Source organism: Schistocerca americana, chromosome 3, assembly GCF_021461395.2.
Source record: "Schistocerca americana isolate TAMUIC-IGC-003095 chromosome 3, iqSchAmer2.1, whole genome shotgun sequence".
Taxonomy (NCBI): domain Eukaryota; kingdom Metazoa; phylum Arthropoda; class Insecta; order Orthoptera; family Acrididae; genus Schistocerca; species Schistocerca americana.
The window spans coordinates 645,452,891-645,465,891 of NC_060121.1; the positions used below are offsets into that span (position 1 = coordinate 645,452,891).

General features: G+C 37.9%; 1 protein-coding gene across 1 annotated transcript in view; it reads left to right on the forward strand.

The window, feature by feature from the left end:
• Positions 1 to 13,001, forward strand: part of LOC124605253 (F-box/LRR-repeat protein 14) — a 36,875-nt gene that overhangs the window by 10,665 nt on the left and 13,209 nt on the right. The window contains exons 3-4 of the mRNA XM_047136810.1: positions 12,172 to 12,281; positions 12,368 to 12,511. Coding sequence (XP_046992766.1) covers positions 12,172 to 12,281; positions 12,368 to 12,511 — 254 coding nt within the window. The remainder of the gene's footprint in view (positions 1 to 12,171; positions 12,282 to 12,367; positions 12,512 to 13,001) is intronic.

A 13,001-nucleotide genomic window follows, 5' to 3' on the forward strand; every position in this document is an offset into this window, starting at 1 on the left:
GATTTACCTAAATCGCTCAAGGCAAATACTGGGATGGTTCCTTTGAAAGGGCACGGCTGACTTCCTTCCCCATCCTTCCCTAATCTGATGAGACCAATGACCTCGCTGTTTGGTCTCTTCCCCCAAACAACCCAACCCAAATTGTCAAAATATTTGTTTCAGCCTTGTAAACTCCATCATTCATGCCATGCTGGTTTTCCAGGCAATTCCAAGGAGCAATTTATTTCTTTTCGTAAACTTACAGGTGAATTCTCTACCAGCAAGTCGTTTTTCATCTGGGATTTCCCTCCCTCTCCCCTCCCTTCCTCCCTCCTTTTTTCCGCCGAATTCCAAAAGTAAATGTTGTAATGATCTGAGAGTAAACCCAAAAAAAAGGTTTATTGTGGGAGGTGCAATGCTGCACTATTGCTTGTTCTTCCTCCAATGAAAAAGCTTTTGTGAATCGGCCATGGTGCTTAGTACCTTTGCCAGTTGTAAGATGTTTTTGCAAGGCAGCCTCTGAAAACTTAATAGCTTTGAATGCTTGCCATATTGAGTTCCCATTTTTGACAAGACCAACAGTTTGGCGGTAGAGCTGCTCTGTTAAGGGCTGTTGAGTTGATTTTCTTGGTCAGTGTATGGAAAAAGATGCTGTTATGGAAGATGTGGTTGTATTAGAAGTGTATTTGAGAGGTATGTCTTTGAAGGGGGGGGGGGGGGGGGGAAGCACTTCCCAACAAAAGAAAAAGTAGAGAAAAGAAAAATTAATTTAAATTCTCTTAAGTGAATGACGAGGCATCCAAGGTAAATAAACATGGGCGAAATATGCTAGAATGCCCCGAAGGTACTGCACAAGTCAAAGTACTGATTATGAGGCAAAAGTTTGCAGATAGTTTCTTGATGGGTTGAAAGTGTGCACTGCAAACTTCTACCCCCATTACAGCTGCATACTTTTACCCCGTTCTGCTACTTTCTTTTTCAGCAATCTACACAACACATATAACTAAAGTCATGGAAATGAAAGTGGATTTTAGAAGCTAATAGCCACCAGTTCCACTAATCCTTTATCTAATTTTTAAATAGATTTAGGTTCATGTAACTTTCAATGAAAAGTAAACAAATTTTACATCAAAAACATACAAGTGACTTACCACATCTTCTCCAGCTGGTAAGCATCTGACTACCATGTGGTTCCAGATTAGAAATGAGGAAAGGACAACGTTTGCGCTGCCTGGTGGTAAAATAGTGAACTTCTGCTTTAGGGACATGAAAGATTGATGCGTACTCTTGCCCCATGCGTACTTTCACCCCCACCAGTGCTGTGGAGTGAGACAATGAATACATTAAAAAATGTAGAAATGTGTTTCAGAAACCTAATTCTGTATGCTAATTGACTGGTTTTTAATATTTGTAGTATTCTGTTGCAACAAAAAATAAAAATTATGAGAAACACGTCTACTCTGAAACAAGCTTATTCTATAGTTGTATTGAGTGCTAGGAGGAAAAACTGAAATTGCCCATATTGCGAAGAAGATGCCGTAGTCACAGCTGTCATTGCTGTGCCACTCTGTACTTGTTTGTCATCAAAATAGACTTTTTAACACAAAGCTATATCACAGTGATGAATATTTCATGATCAAAATAACAAAAAATGGAGAAAGGCCATCACTCTCCCATGGTTCATTTATGTGTGTCATGTGGTCACATGTAACAAGCTCTACTAGCTTTGAAACTACAATTGTTTCTCTAGCTTAAGTACACTGCCAAAAATGAGAAGATTTGGATGTCTGCATGCTGTTTTCTGGGAAAATTTGTACATAAACTAGGAAAAAAGAGCTGTTTTTAGAAGGTTAGTAAAGTCTGTACTTGTATTGATGTGCTATGTGTGAATAAATTTCAAGTGATTAGCTGCCTTTCCTCATTTTTGTTTATTGTGAGCACAAGCTGTTTCAAACATAATTGTCCCATTGTGTATTTGATGAAGTGTGTCAAGGTATATGTGAAATCAGTGTGGGAAGGAAGTTGAACTTTACACTATTATTTGCATGTGCATCATCCTTAAATCCTTAAATGTGCCCCCCCCCCCCCCCAAAACGTAGGAGAGCATTTGTGGATTTCACTCATGTATAATTTATAAACACTGATTTTTTTTGCAGACTAGTATGCTTTGAAAAAAGGCATCAGTGGATGTAAATGTAGATGGTAAGGTAACTGAAAATTTTGGGATCAATGAAAGCCAGATGTGTCCACCAACTTCTATAAATAGGTTTTTTAATGATAAAATTTGGTAAGAGGCTGGTCTGTTTGCTACTAAAAATACAGTCAGTAAATGCAAGAGTGTATTATGTGAAAACTATAGAATTGTGAGACAATTTTTGGTCCTTATCTACCTTCGGGAGGCAAAATATCTGTTCTGCCACGAGGCACATGTAAAATTACTCGACGCTATTTTAACTTTGAGAAGTAACATTTCCTTCTTTGGTGATTAGAGATGGATAGGTTAACACACTATTTAGCTTGAAGAATACTGCCTAGCAAGGCAGTCATCAGAAATTTGACTCACTTTTTCCAGAGCTGATTGGTATGATATCTGCACAAAATTTGACACAAATTTGCAGTAATCAGACTAGAGTCTCTTCAAATCTCTGGGTGCAGGAAGATTGTTAGTCACTTAAACATGGGCCTCAGACCATATTTGCCCAATATATGGTCAAGATAGTCAATGTTTTGTTGGAGAAAGACTACACTTTCTTAATTTACATTTGATCCAACCAGTTCTTCTTAATTTAATTTGGTCCCACTCACTCTGAAGTCTGTTAAATAGCTGTTATAAATTGAGTTGTGCTCCCAAATAACCTTGCTGACTATAATCTCATCTATATAATTCACAGATTAAGGTAACCCCCCCCCCCCCCCCCCCCCCCTCCATGTAAGATACACAGTTGTCTTAAAAAAATAATCTAAGAGCATTTTCTATGTCAAAAGGTCATCTAGTTTGGCATAAGCCAAAAAGAATATTGATCACCATAAAACATAACTTTGCCAGTAGCTGTTCCAGATATGGAATCAGATAAACCTCTATAATAGGTTGAGCTTCAATAGGTGATTTAAAATCATCACAAATCCAAGTTGTGCTGATCTGCTTTTCAGTTACAACCATAAGTGTCATCCATTGGATGGATATGATTGGTGTCACAAAACCGGATCACCATTAACTATTGAGTTCCACTTTTTCCTCCTTCATAACGAAAAGCATGGGTCTAGTTAGGTTTTACTAATATATGTGCTACAAAGTTTTGTGCACGGCTTCTATAAGATTCAAATAAAGCACAACATTCCTTATATAAAGCATCCAAATCACGAAACAGAATAATATTAGATAATATATTAGCTGAGTCTTGTATTTAAGTCCAAGACTGGTAAAGGCGTCCAGACCAAAAATTTTATTTGCTACTGGCACAAACACTACAAAAAAGTTTGATTGGTCTGCTAACATGTTTGTAGGTAATGGTTTTCTGTTAGTTTGCCTATTAAAGTAATATAATGGTTACTGTGTTTGAGCATATGTTGTTTAATTGCCTCAATAGGTGGTAATGGCTTATCTGTGTGTTTCATTGTTAATTAGGTAAAGTCCACACCCTCAGTGTTGCTGACTAATGGGATCATCAGTTTCAGTGAAATTTTGCTATAGGCTGATGGTTCGTGCCTGATGGTATACGATAGTGCCTTTGACAAGTGGTGGTCACATGGCCACATTTGTTACAAGAAAGATATGTAGGTTTGTGTTGTCTGTGACTACAGAAACACTCAGTGCACATTTCCTTGTTTTTACTACACTTTGTGAACTATAACTATGATAACTACTACTATAGTTTGTATTTATACCACATTACATTTTTCCTAGCACTGATGAGGAGGAATTTCTGACTAACTCATAATCAGCTTGCTTGCACATTCATGTGATGGTGCTGTGGAATCTGTAGATGATGACATTATTTTACCACAAGTTGAATTTAGAAAATAATGCTGTCTGGAATATACTTTTGCCATGTTTAAGTCAATGTAGGATGCACATTATGCAGCTGACACTTTGTGATGACTGAGCTATTTCAAGACCCTCATTTAAATCAGTATCCAACTCCCTAAGATAGATAGCTTGAATTTATTGGTCAGGAGCTAGACACTCAACCACACCGTGCAATAAAAGTTTACCGAGTACATGACTTGGTGCTGAAATAATCATCATTTGGATGTTGTGCATTTTTTTAAAAAGATCTTGCGTTGGACAGTGTCGCACTTTGACAACAAAAAATTGCACTGCAGGCTAATAAACTACAGGTTATACGACCAGGAGATATATAACTAGTCTGGTTTTTTCTGACACTGATGGAAGCTCAGTGTAGCAGCCACTGAATGCATTTGGACAAAAGCCACACAAGACTTTGAACTGCAAGCAGTGAGGATCTGTGAGTGGTCATAAATTGCGGACCAGCTCGTAAATGGGACTACTGAAGACAATAACAAAGCAGGCTTAACTTGAGTATCAGAAATTGTACTAGCCTTCAAAAACAGTGGAAACCATTGGATTAATTAAAAGTTTTCTTCAAATTGTCAAACACCAGAAATGTAGGAATTGACACTGCTTGTGTAGTGCCAATAGTGTTGATCAAAATATTGCCCCGCTTTGTTACACTTTCAACAAGTTGCTCTGCAATTTCTGTTATATCTGAAAAGTTCTGTATCTGAGTTTACTTTTGATGGTGCTGTTACTGTTACAGCATGAGCTGTGGATGTCACAATTAAACAAACTTTCCATTAACAATGCACTAATAACCCTTAAGGCTTTGATTTCACCTACATCTACATCCATACTCTGCAAATCACTGAAGTGCATGGCAGAAGGTACACCTCATTGTGTCAGTTATTCATGTTCTTTTTTTTCCCCATTCCATCACATATGGAGTACACAAAGAATGATTGTTTGAATGCCTCTGTGCATGTTGTAATTATTCAGATCTTGTTCGCATGACCACTATGTGAGCTATACGTAGGAGATTGTAGTATATTCCTAGAGTCATCATTCGAAGCTGTTTCTTGAAACTTTGTTGTTCTTGAAACTTTGATGCCTTGTCTTCAAGAGTCTGCTAGTTCAGTTTCTTCAGCATCACTGTAACAGTCTCCCATGAGTCAAACAAACGTGTGACCATTTGTGCTGCCGTTCTCTGTGTATGTTCAATATCCTCTGTTAGTCCTATTTGGTATGGTTCTCATATACTTGAGCAATATTCTCGAGTGATTTGTAAGCAGTCTCTTTCACAGACTCATTGCACTTCCCCAGTGTTCTACCAATAAACTGAAGTCTACCAACACCTTTATCCACAGCTGAGCCAATAACATAATTCCATTTCATCCATCTATAAAATGTTACACCCAAACATTTGAATGAGTTGGCTAGCTCCGTCTGTGACTCATTGATATTATAGTCATAGGATACTAGATTTTTTATGTTTTTTTAAGTACACAATTTTATATTTCTGAACATTTAGAGCAAGTTGCCAGTCTTTGCATCACTTTGAAATCTTATTGAGATTTGACTGAATATTTATGCAGACAGTATTTCACTGCAGGTAACTGCATCACCTGTAACTATTAATACTGTCTCCAAGGTTGTTAAAGTACTACATGAACAGCAGGTGTCTGAAAAAGCTTCCCTGGGGCACACCTAAAGTTACTACCACATCTGACAATGACTCAAAATCGAAGATAACTTGCTGTGTCCTCCCAACCAAAAAGTCCTCAACCCAGTCAGAAATTTCACTTGATACACCATATCACTGAACTTTCGAGAATAAGCTTAGGCGTAGCACTGAGTCATATGCTATTTGGAAAGCAAGAAATACTGCATCTACCTGATTGCCTAGATCCAAAGCTTTCAGTATGTCATGTGAGGAAAGTACAAATTGGGTTTCACATGATCATAGTTTTCGGAATCCATGCTGATTGGTATGGAGGAGATCATTTTGTTCAAGACACCTCATTATGTTTGAACTAAGGACATTTTTTTAAGATTCTACAACAAATTAATGTCAAGGATATTGGACAGTAGTCTTGTGTATCACTTCTGTTATCCTCCTTGTAGACGCGTGTGATTTGTGCTTTCTTCCAACTAGGGGGCACGGCTTTTTGTTCGAGGGATCTAAGATACATTGTAATTAGAAGAGGGGCTAAATAAACCACATAGTGATTCCATCAGGCCCTGGAGCTTTCTCCGGTTTTAACGATTTCAGATATTTCTCAACACCATTGAGACAAATGTGTATTCCACTCATCTTCTCAGTGGTAAGAGGATTAAATTGGAAGCATTTCAGCTTTTGCTTTGCTACCTCCAGTTTCAATTGCTGTTTCATTTGCTAGGGACTGGACACTTACATTTGTGCCACTAACAACCTTTACATATAACCAGAATTTCTTGGGGTTTTCTGAAATATCATTTGACAATATTATGCTGTGGTGGTCATTGAATGCTCCGTGCATTGCTCTCTTGACAACCAAATGCATTTTATTCATCATCTCCCTATCTGTAGTACTATGCTTTGTTTTAATCTGTTACGCAGCAGTCCTGGTTTTATTACAGTGACTTTATACCGCAGAGGGTCCATTCTATTATGAACTGTTCTACTGGGTTCATGTCTAACCATTGCTTGGTCAACTATTCTTTTATATGTGAGCCATAGTTCCTCTGCATGCTCATGCCCTGCGCTGAAAGTTTGAAGTTCCTCACTGAGACCAGACACTACTGATTTTTTTTAACCTACTTTACTGTATATAATCTTTCTAGTCATTTTAGTTATCCTCTGTATTTTGGTAATCATTATTGCCCATCATCACTTAAATATCATAGCCTGACACTAAATTGAGCAAGTTATTGCAACATGCCAAAGCATTTGGAAACAAGATTGGTGCTAAGTCAATAGTCAGAAATGTCAGAAGCAAATCATACAACTACTGTTCACAAGAGTGCGAATCAGAACCAACGAATGAGATTTGTCTTATCAGTAAACAAAAATATAAACTCCAACAGAGTTCAACACAACAGAGTTCAACACTCAAGCTCCAGGTCCAGAAAGCAAGGTAATAGCTGTATTCAAGAGTCAGTGTAACTAAGCTTTCAGCAATTAATTAAAACTGCTTGCTCTGCCTGCTGTGCCGGATATTTATTTTAGGAATAATGGTCATACCTATGTGATGTGTTTTCTGCAACCCGTAGGTTTGTGGCTGCCGAAGGCTATGAGCTGTACAAATAATATTGCTGGCAGTCTCTGAGCTCATGTCTTTATCATTGGGGAGGCAGGATATTAAGTATGGAATTGTAAATTAATAGGAAGAGAACAAGGTGTAGAATTTTATGCTTTCTGTTTTAACCCATTAGTGCCGGAATTAATTTTTTCGTGATTTTAAAAAAAAATTGCATTATTGTCTGTAAAAGGCATAAATTGCACAACAGATTTGTTTCGACGAAAGTCACTACCGCCATTAGCGAGATATTTGATGTTGCCATATGGCAACGCTAAGCGCTTTCACTACCTAAATTTATATGGATTACAACTTCAAGTAAAATAAGTAGGTTATTGAAATTTCTTATTACATATACAAGTTTTGTGCAGATTTATTATTCAGTCTTCATCGTACAATTGATACTTTATAACATAGTACAATTAATAATCAAAAGTCAAACCTTGAACTCGGCATTATTTTACATGAAATGGTATATAACAGTCAATACACAATCCCACATTACACTTTGAACACATTGTTCTCACAATAGATTTACAGTTCTTGTGTGCACACCTTTTCTTCTTCTTCTTTCCTTCTGTGTGCTGGACGAGGTGGTCAGTCTTATCAAACCTAATTGAATCTGATAAGTGACTGTCAGAACATGCCCTTGATGCAGGTCTCCTGGCTCCTTTTGGTAAAGCTTGGTGTCTTTGCAAGTACACTGTTGCTACTTCTCTCTTGAAATCAAGTTGAGAAATAGTTTGGTTTCTTGCTTTATTATACAAAATCCAACTGTTTTGTATGGCGACATCTAACATCCATGTAAAGAGACACCAGGGCCATTTCTTGCTTCTTATTGCAATGCAATAGCATGCTAGATTCTGATCCATCTGATCAGTACCTCCCATTATGTATTATATTTGGCTACCAGTTTTGGTCTGGGAATCATTATATTTCGCTTTTTTAGTTCCGAGAATCTCTTGACTTGGCCAACTTCTGGTACACCACATGAAGAAGAGATCATTGTGACAAATGAATTGTCCAGCCACAGCCCATACAATAATCCATCGTTCTTCTGTATTCGGATCTGGACACATCACCTTCAATATCGTCATTATAAAGAATCTCCAGCGCCTCAGCAAGCGAGAAAACTCTTCTAAAACAAAAAAGACAAAATTCGTCCTTTTACTGAGTACAAGCGCCTAGCGTTGCCATATGGCAACACCGACGTTCAAACGGCCTAAATGAACGTAATTTATTTCACAGCAAGCAGTAACCTCCAAAGAATATATATTTGAGTATTTAAAGCACAACCACACTAAAAAACCAAATTATATATTGTAAGTTGCTGTGCAAAACATACTTACTCAAACTTATACTCCATTTTTCTTCGTCGTTCAGCAAATGACGACTTCCAATACTGCTTACGTCGCAGAATTTAAATGTATTGTTAAAACTGTTGCATTGTAGTGATCTTTACAGTCTTGCGGAACGGAATCCAGTGCTGCTAACACTCTCGCTTCATTGATGTCATGGAATCAACAATTTTAAAAAAGTGTTACAAATGTTGCCATATGGCAATGCACGGCACTAACGGGTTAAATTGCATTTGATGTGCAGGGTAAGTCACTAGCTATTGCCACCAAGAATAACTCCAAAAGAATGATAGGAGCTGAAAAGTTTGTGGGACAAAAGTTACATGGGATAATGGGGGCCATAATATGACGTTGGATTTTTGTCGCTAGGTGGGGTCACTTCAGAGATATGAAGGCCAACTTTGTTTTTTTTTAATGGGATGCTATAGTTTAGTGCTTACTTCTGATAGTAGTTATCAAGATGCATCCAATGATGTGTAACAGTAAGGTCTTTGAAGGTCAATGGAGGTCACAAAGGTGGCATGAACATCCATTTACAGAAGGTGTTCGAAGTGATGACCGTTGGTATCAATGCAGTCCTGCAATATTCTTATCCTGGGTTGACTGATATTCCTTATCATACTGGCACTTATCGAAGCACGTGCTCTGACAATTCTCTCTCACATATCTTCAGGTGTAGATAGAACATCTTTATAAACAATGTCTTTTATGAATCCCCACAAGTTAAAATCCAGAGGCTTCAAGTCTGGTGAACAAGCTGGCCACAACACATCTCCTCCGCGTCCAATCCAACAATTTGGAAGTTGTCTCTGCAACTCATTTCTAGCCATTAGCAGAAAATGTGCCGGACACCTATTGTGTTGATACCACATTCTCTTCCTTGTTCCTGAAGGTATTTCTTCCAATAACAGACCTAATGTTTCTTGCAGGAATGCAGTGTACTTCCTACCATTAAGATTTCCTTCGGTGAAATAGGGGCTTATATGTCCTTCAGAGTCCCACACCGTACATTCACCGACCACGATTTTTGGTGTGCAACTTGCCGCAGCAAACATGGATTTTCAGTTGCCCAATAATGCAAGTTATGCAAATTAACATTTCCATTCTTCTGTAGCCTCATCAGTAAATAAAATCAAATTAATAAATGTGTCATCCTTCTGAATCTGAAGTTGAACCCATTGGCAGAATTCAGTGTAACGCATACAATCTGTACCAGTTAGTTCTTGGTTGAGACTGATATGGTAAGGATGATATTTATGGTGATGCAGAACACAAACAACACTACTCTGGCTCATGCCAGATTCCCTTGTGATGTGATGCAGACTAACACAAGGATCTCAAACCCCAGTGGCAGGAGTACCAATTTCTGTTTCCTCGTTATTATCTTTCCTTTGCCAGATATATTTCCGATGCGTTAAAAATCCAGTTGTTCACAATTTATCATACACACATTTAAATGTATGACGTTTAGGGTGAGTACATTGAGGATATCTTTCAGCGTATAAGTCCTTAGCTCTCACTGAATTTTGTTGGCATTCTGCTTAAATGAGAAGCATATTGACTTGTTCTTCGAAGGAATACATCATTCACATTCACTTGATTTCATGATACTAGTCTTACTGTTCCTGTTAGTGTTGCATTGTGAAACTGTTGAATGGTATTTACTCGTCAGTGGCACGTTAGATGGATATGCCGTATTCGATGAATATTTACCATTTGCACAATATACGAGAGAGAATAGTCAGAGTATGTGCTTTGATAAGTGCTGAAGTGATAAGGAATACCACTCAATCCACGATAAGAAGATTGCAGCACTGCATTGATACCAATGGTCATCACTTTGAACACCTTCTGTAAATGGGCATTCATGCCACCAAAGACCTTTGTTGACCTTCAAAAACCTTACTGTTACACATCATTGGATTTGTCTCAACAGCCGCGGTCAGAAAATGAGTACCAAACTATAGCATCCCTTAAAAAAAAAAGTTGACCCTCATATCTCTGAGGGGACCCCACCTAGCAACAAAAAAACAAACATCATATTATGGCTCCCATTGTCCCATGCAACATTTGTCCCACAAACTTTTCAGCTACTGTGGTGTCACCACCAGACACCACACTTGCTAGGTGGTAGCCTTTAAATCGGCCGCGGTCCGGTAGTATACGTCGGACCCGCGTGTCGCCACTATCAGTGATTGCAGACCGAGCGCCGCCACACGGCAGGTCTAGAGAGACTTCCTAGCACTCGCCCCAGTTGTACAGCCAACTTTGCTGGCGATGGTTCACTGCCTACGTACGTTCTCATTTGCCGAGACGATAGTTTAGCATAGCCTTCAGCTACGTCATTTGCTACGACCTAGCAAGGCGCCATATTCAGTTACTATTGATATTGTGAATCATACCTCACGCCAGTCTGCGTGAACTAAAACGCGTGCATTTCGGCCTCCTCTAGTAACACGGTGTTGGCTCTCCTGCCAACCACAACAGCTACTATCATACTTTCAGAGTTACTCTAGGTGGCATTATTACTTACCCTGTATACATGTAAGATGTAGAAATATTTTTGTGTGAAACTGATAGTAGCAAAAGTATCTAGACGAATAAAGAATATCCAGTTTCATTATATGCTGAGGTTGCAGAACAAATGCCACTTTTCTAGATTACATTTTTAAGAAGGGTTACAGAACTTAATGTAACCGTGTGGAACAGGTTCTAGTTTATCACTGAAATCAGTTTGATATTAATTTCTAGGACAGTATTTGTGCTGGAACTTGACATTTGCATTGTTGTTAAACAATGCACTGATGGAATTGGCACCAAAATAAACAGCTCTTTCTGTTCAGTGAATATAAATGCTGAATTTAACTTTTATTCTTCAAAGGGCTTTTAACATTCTTCTACATTCTTATCTACATGTTTTTCACTCTTCCATCCATTCTGTTCTCTATTACTCCTCACACATCCCCTGTTCTCTGCCACATGTGTCACTGCAAAAATGTCCAAACCTTCCTCTTCCCCTTTAGTTGTGCTTCTTTTTTGTTCTCTCTGAATTTATTGTTGCCTTTGTCTTGCCCTTACCTCTTTTTCTTTCATCTTTCTTTCTATGGCCACTATTTACTTTATTTCAGATTTGCATCACACATTTGTTTCTTTATTTTGACATTTTTTTTGTCTGCTGCCTTCTATAATATTTGTGTCTCCTACTGCACAGTGCAGTGTTTTCAGTTATTAACTATTTTCATGGGCCCCGAAATAACCATCATCATTTTCGTTTTTCATGTGTGGGCTTCTATCATCTGTCAAGTAGGTATCATAATTATTACTCTTTGTCAGATGTACACTTTACAATTGCCACTGCACCAGTATATCTGAAGTTTATAAAGGGGAATATGCTGTACCAAATTTTTTATCTGTATTGCACAATGCCTTTTTTTCCTCTCCCCAATCCAACATGTCCGGTCACTCAGTTCTAGGGAGTTACACATAAAATTAAGTCCTCTTCTCAGAAGACTTATGAAAAACTGTGTCTTCTCTTTTCCAGGGCTTCAAAGGCTTGATCTAAGTGGTTGCAATCGAATCACAGATGTCAGCCTGAAATATGCCTTTCGTTTCAAGGAGTTGAGGTATTTGGATCTCAGTCAGTGTCAGCAGGTTAGTGTCAACAAACAATTTCTATTTCGTGTATGCTTGTAATTTTATGTTTCTCTCTTGTTAAATATTGTTTTGTTCTGTTGCAGATAACGCATGTTGGTTTGTCCTACTTAGCTGTCCATAACCCCAGCATTGAAACATTGATTCTCAGCCATTGTTATAATATTGCTGATAGTGGTGTCCTCAGTTTTATTAAATGCCTATGCAGACTTAAGCATCTGGAATTAAAGGTATAGAACAATAATTTTGTGAATTAGTGATGAAACTGAATCTCATTTGTATTGCTGTTTGGTGCAGTGGACACTGTAAACAGAAATGATAAGTCTCACATTTCTTTGTCTTGCTTCTATAAGCTATTTCCTTTTTTTATCGTTTTGTACAAAATAATGTGGTGAAAGGTTTGTAAGATGTTAGGTGTGTCTTATCATCTAACTAAGGATATAATATAAGACATATGTTGGAGCAAAATTAAGCTAACAGTAATTTTTTATTGTAAATATGAGTACCTTTAATGTGACACTTTTTTATTGTGAATATTTGTGTTCACTAAAGTAGGCGTTGTTAGCAGATGTAGATATTTGTGTCATGTTTAGAAAAGTAACATTGTGTACATTGTTTCCTGTTGTGTTTGTTACATTAGTTACATGAACAAAGTTGTCTTAAGTATTTGGCTTTCTGTTTCTGTGTTTGTGTTGTGCATGTAACTTGTACTGGATGTGT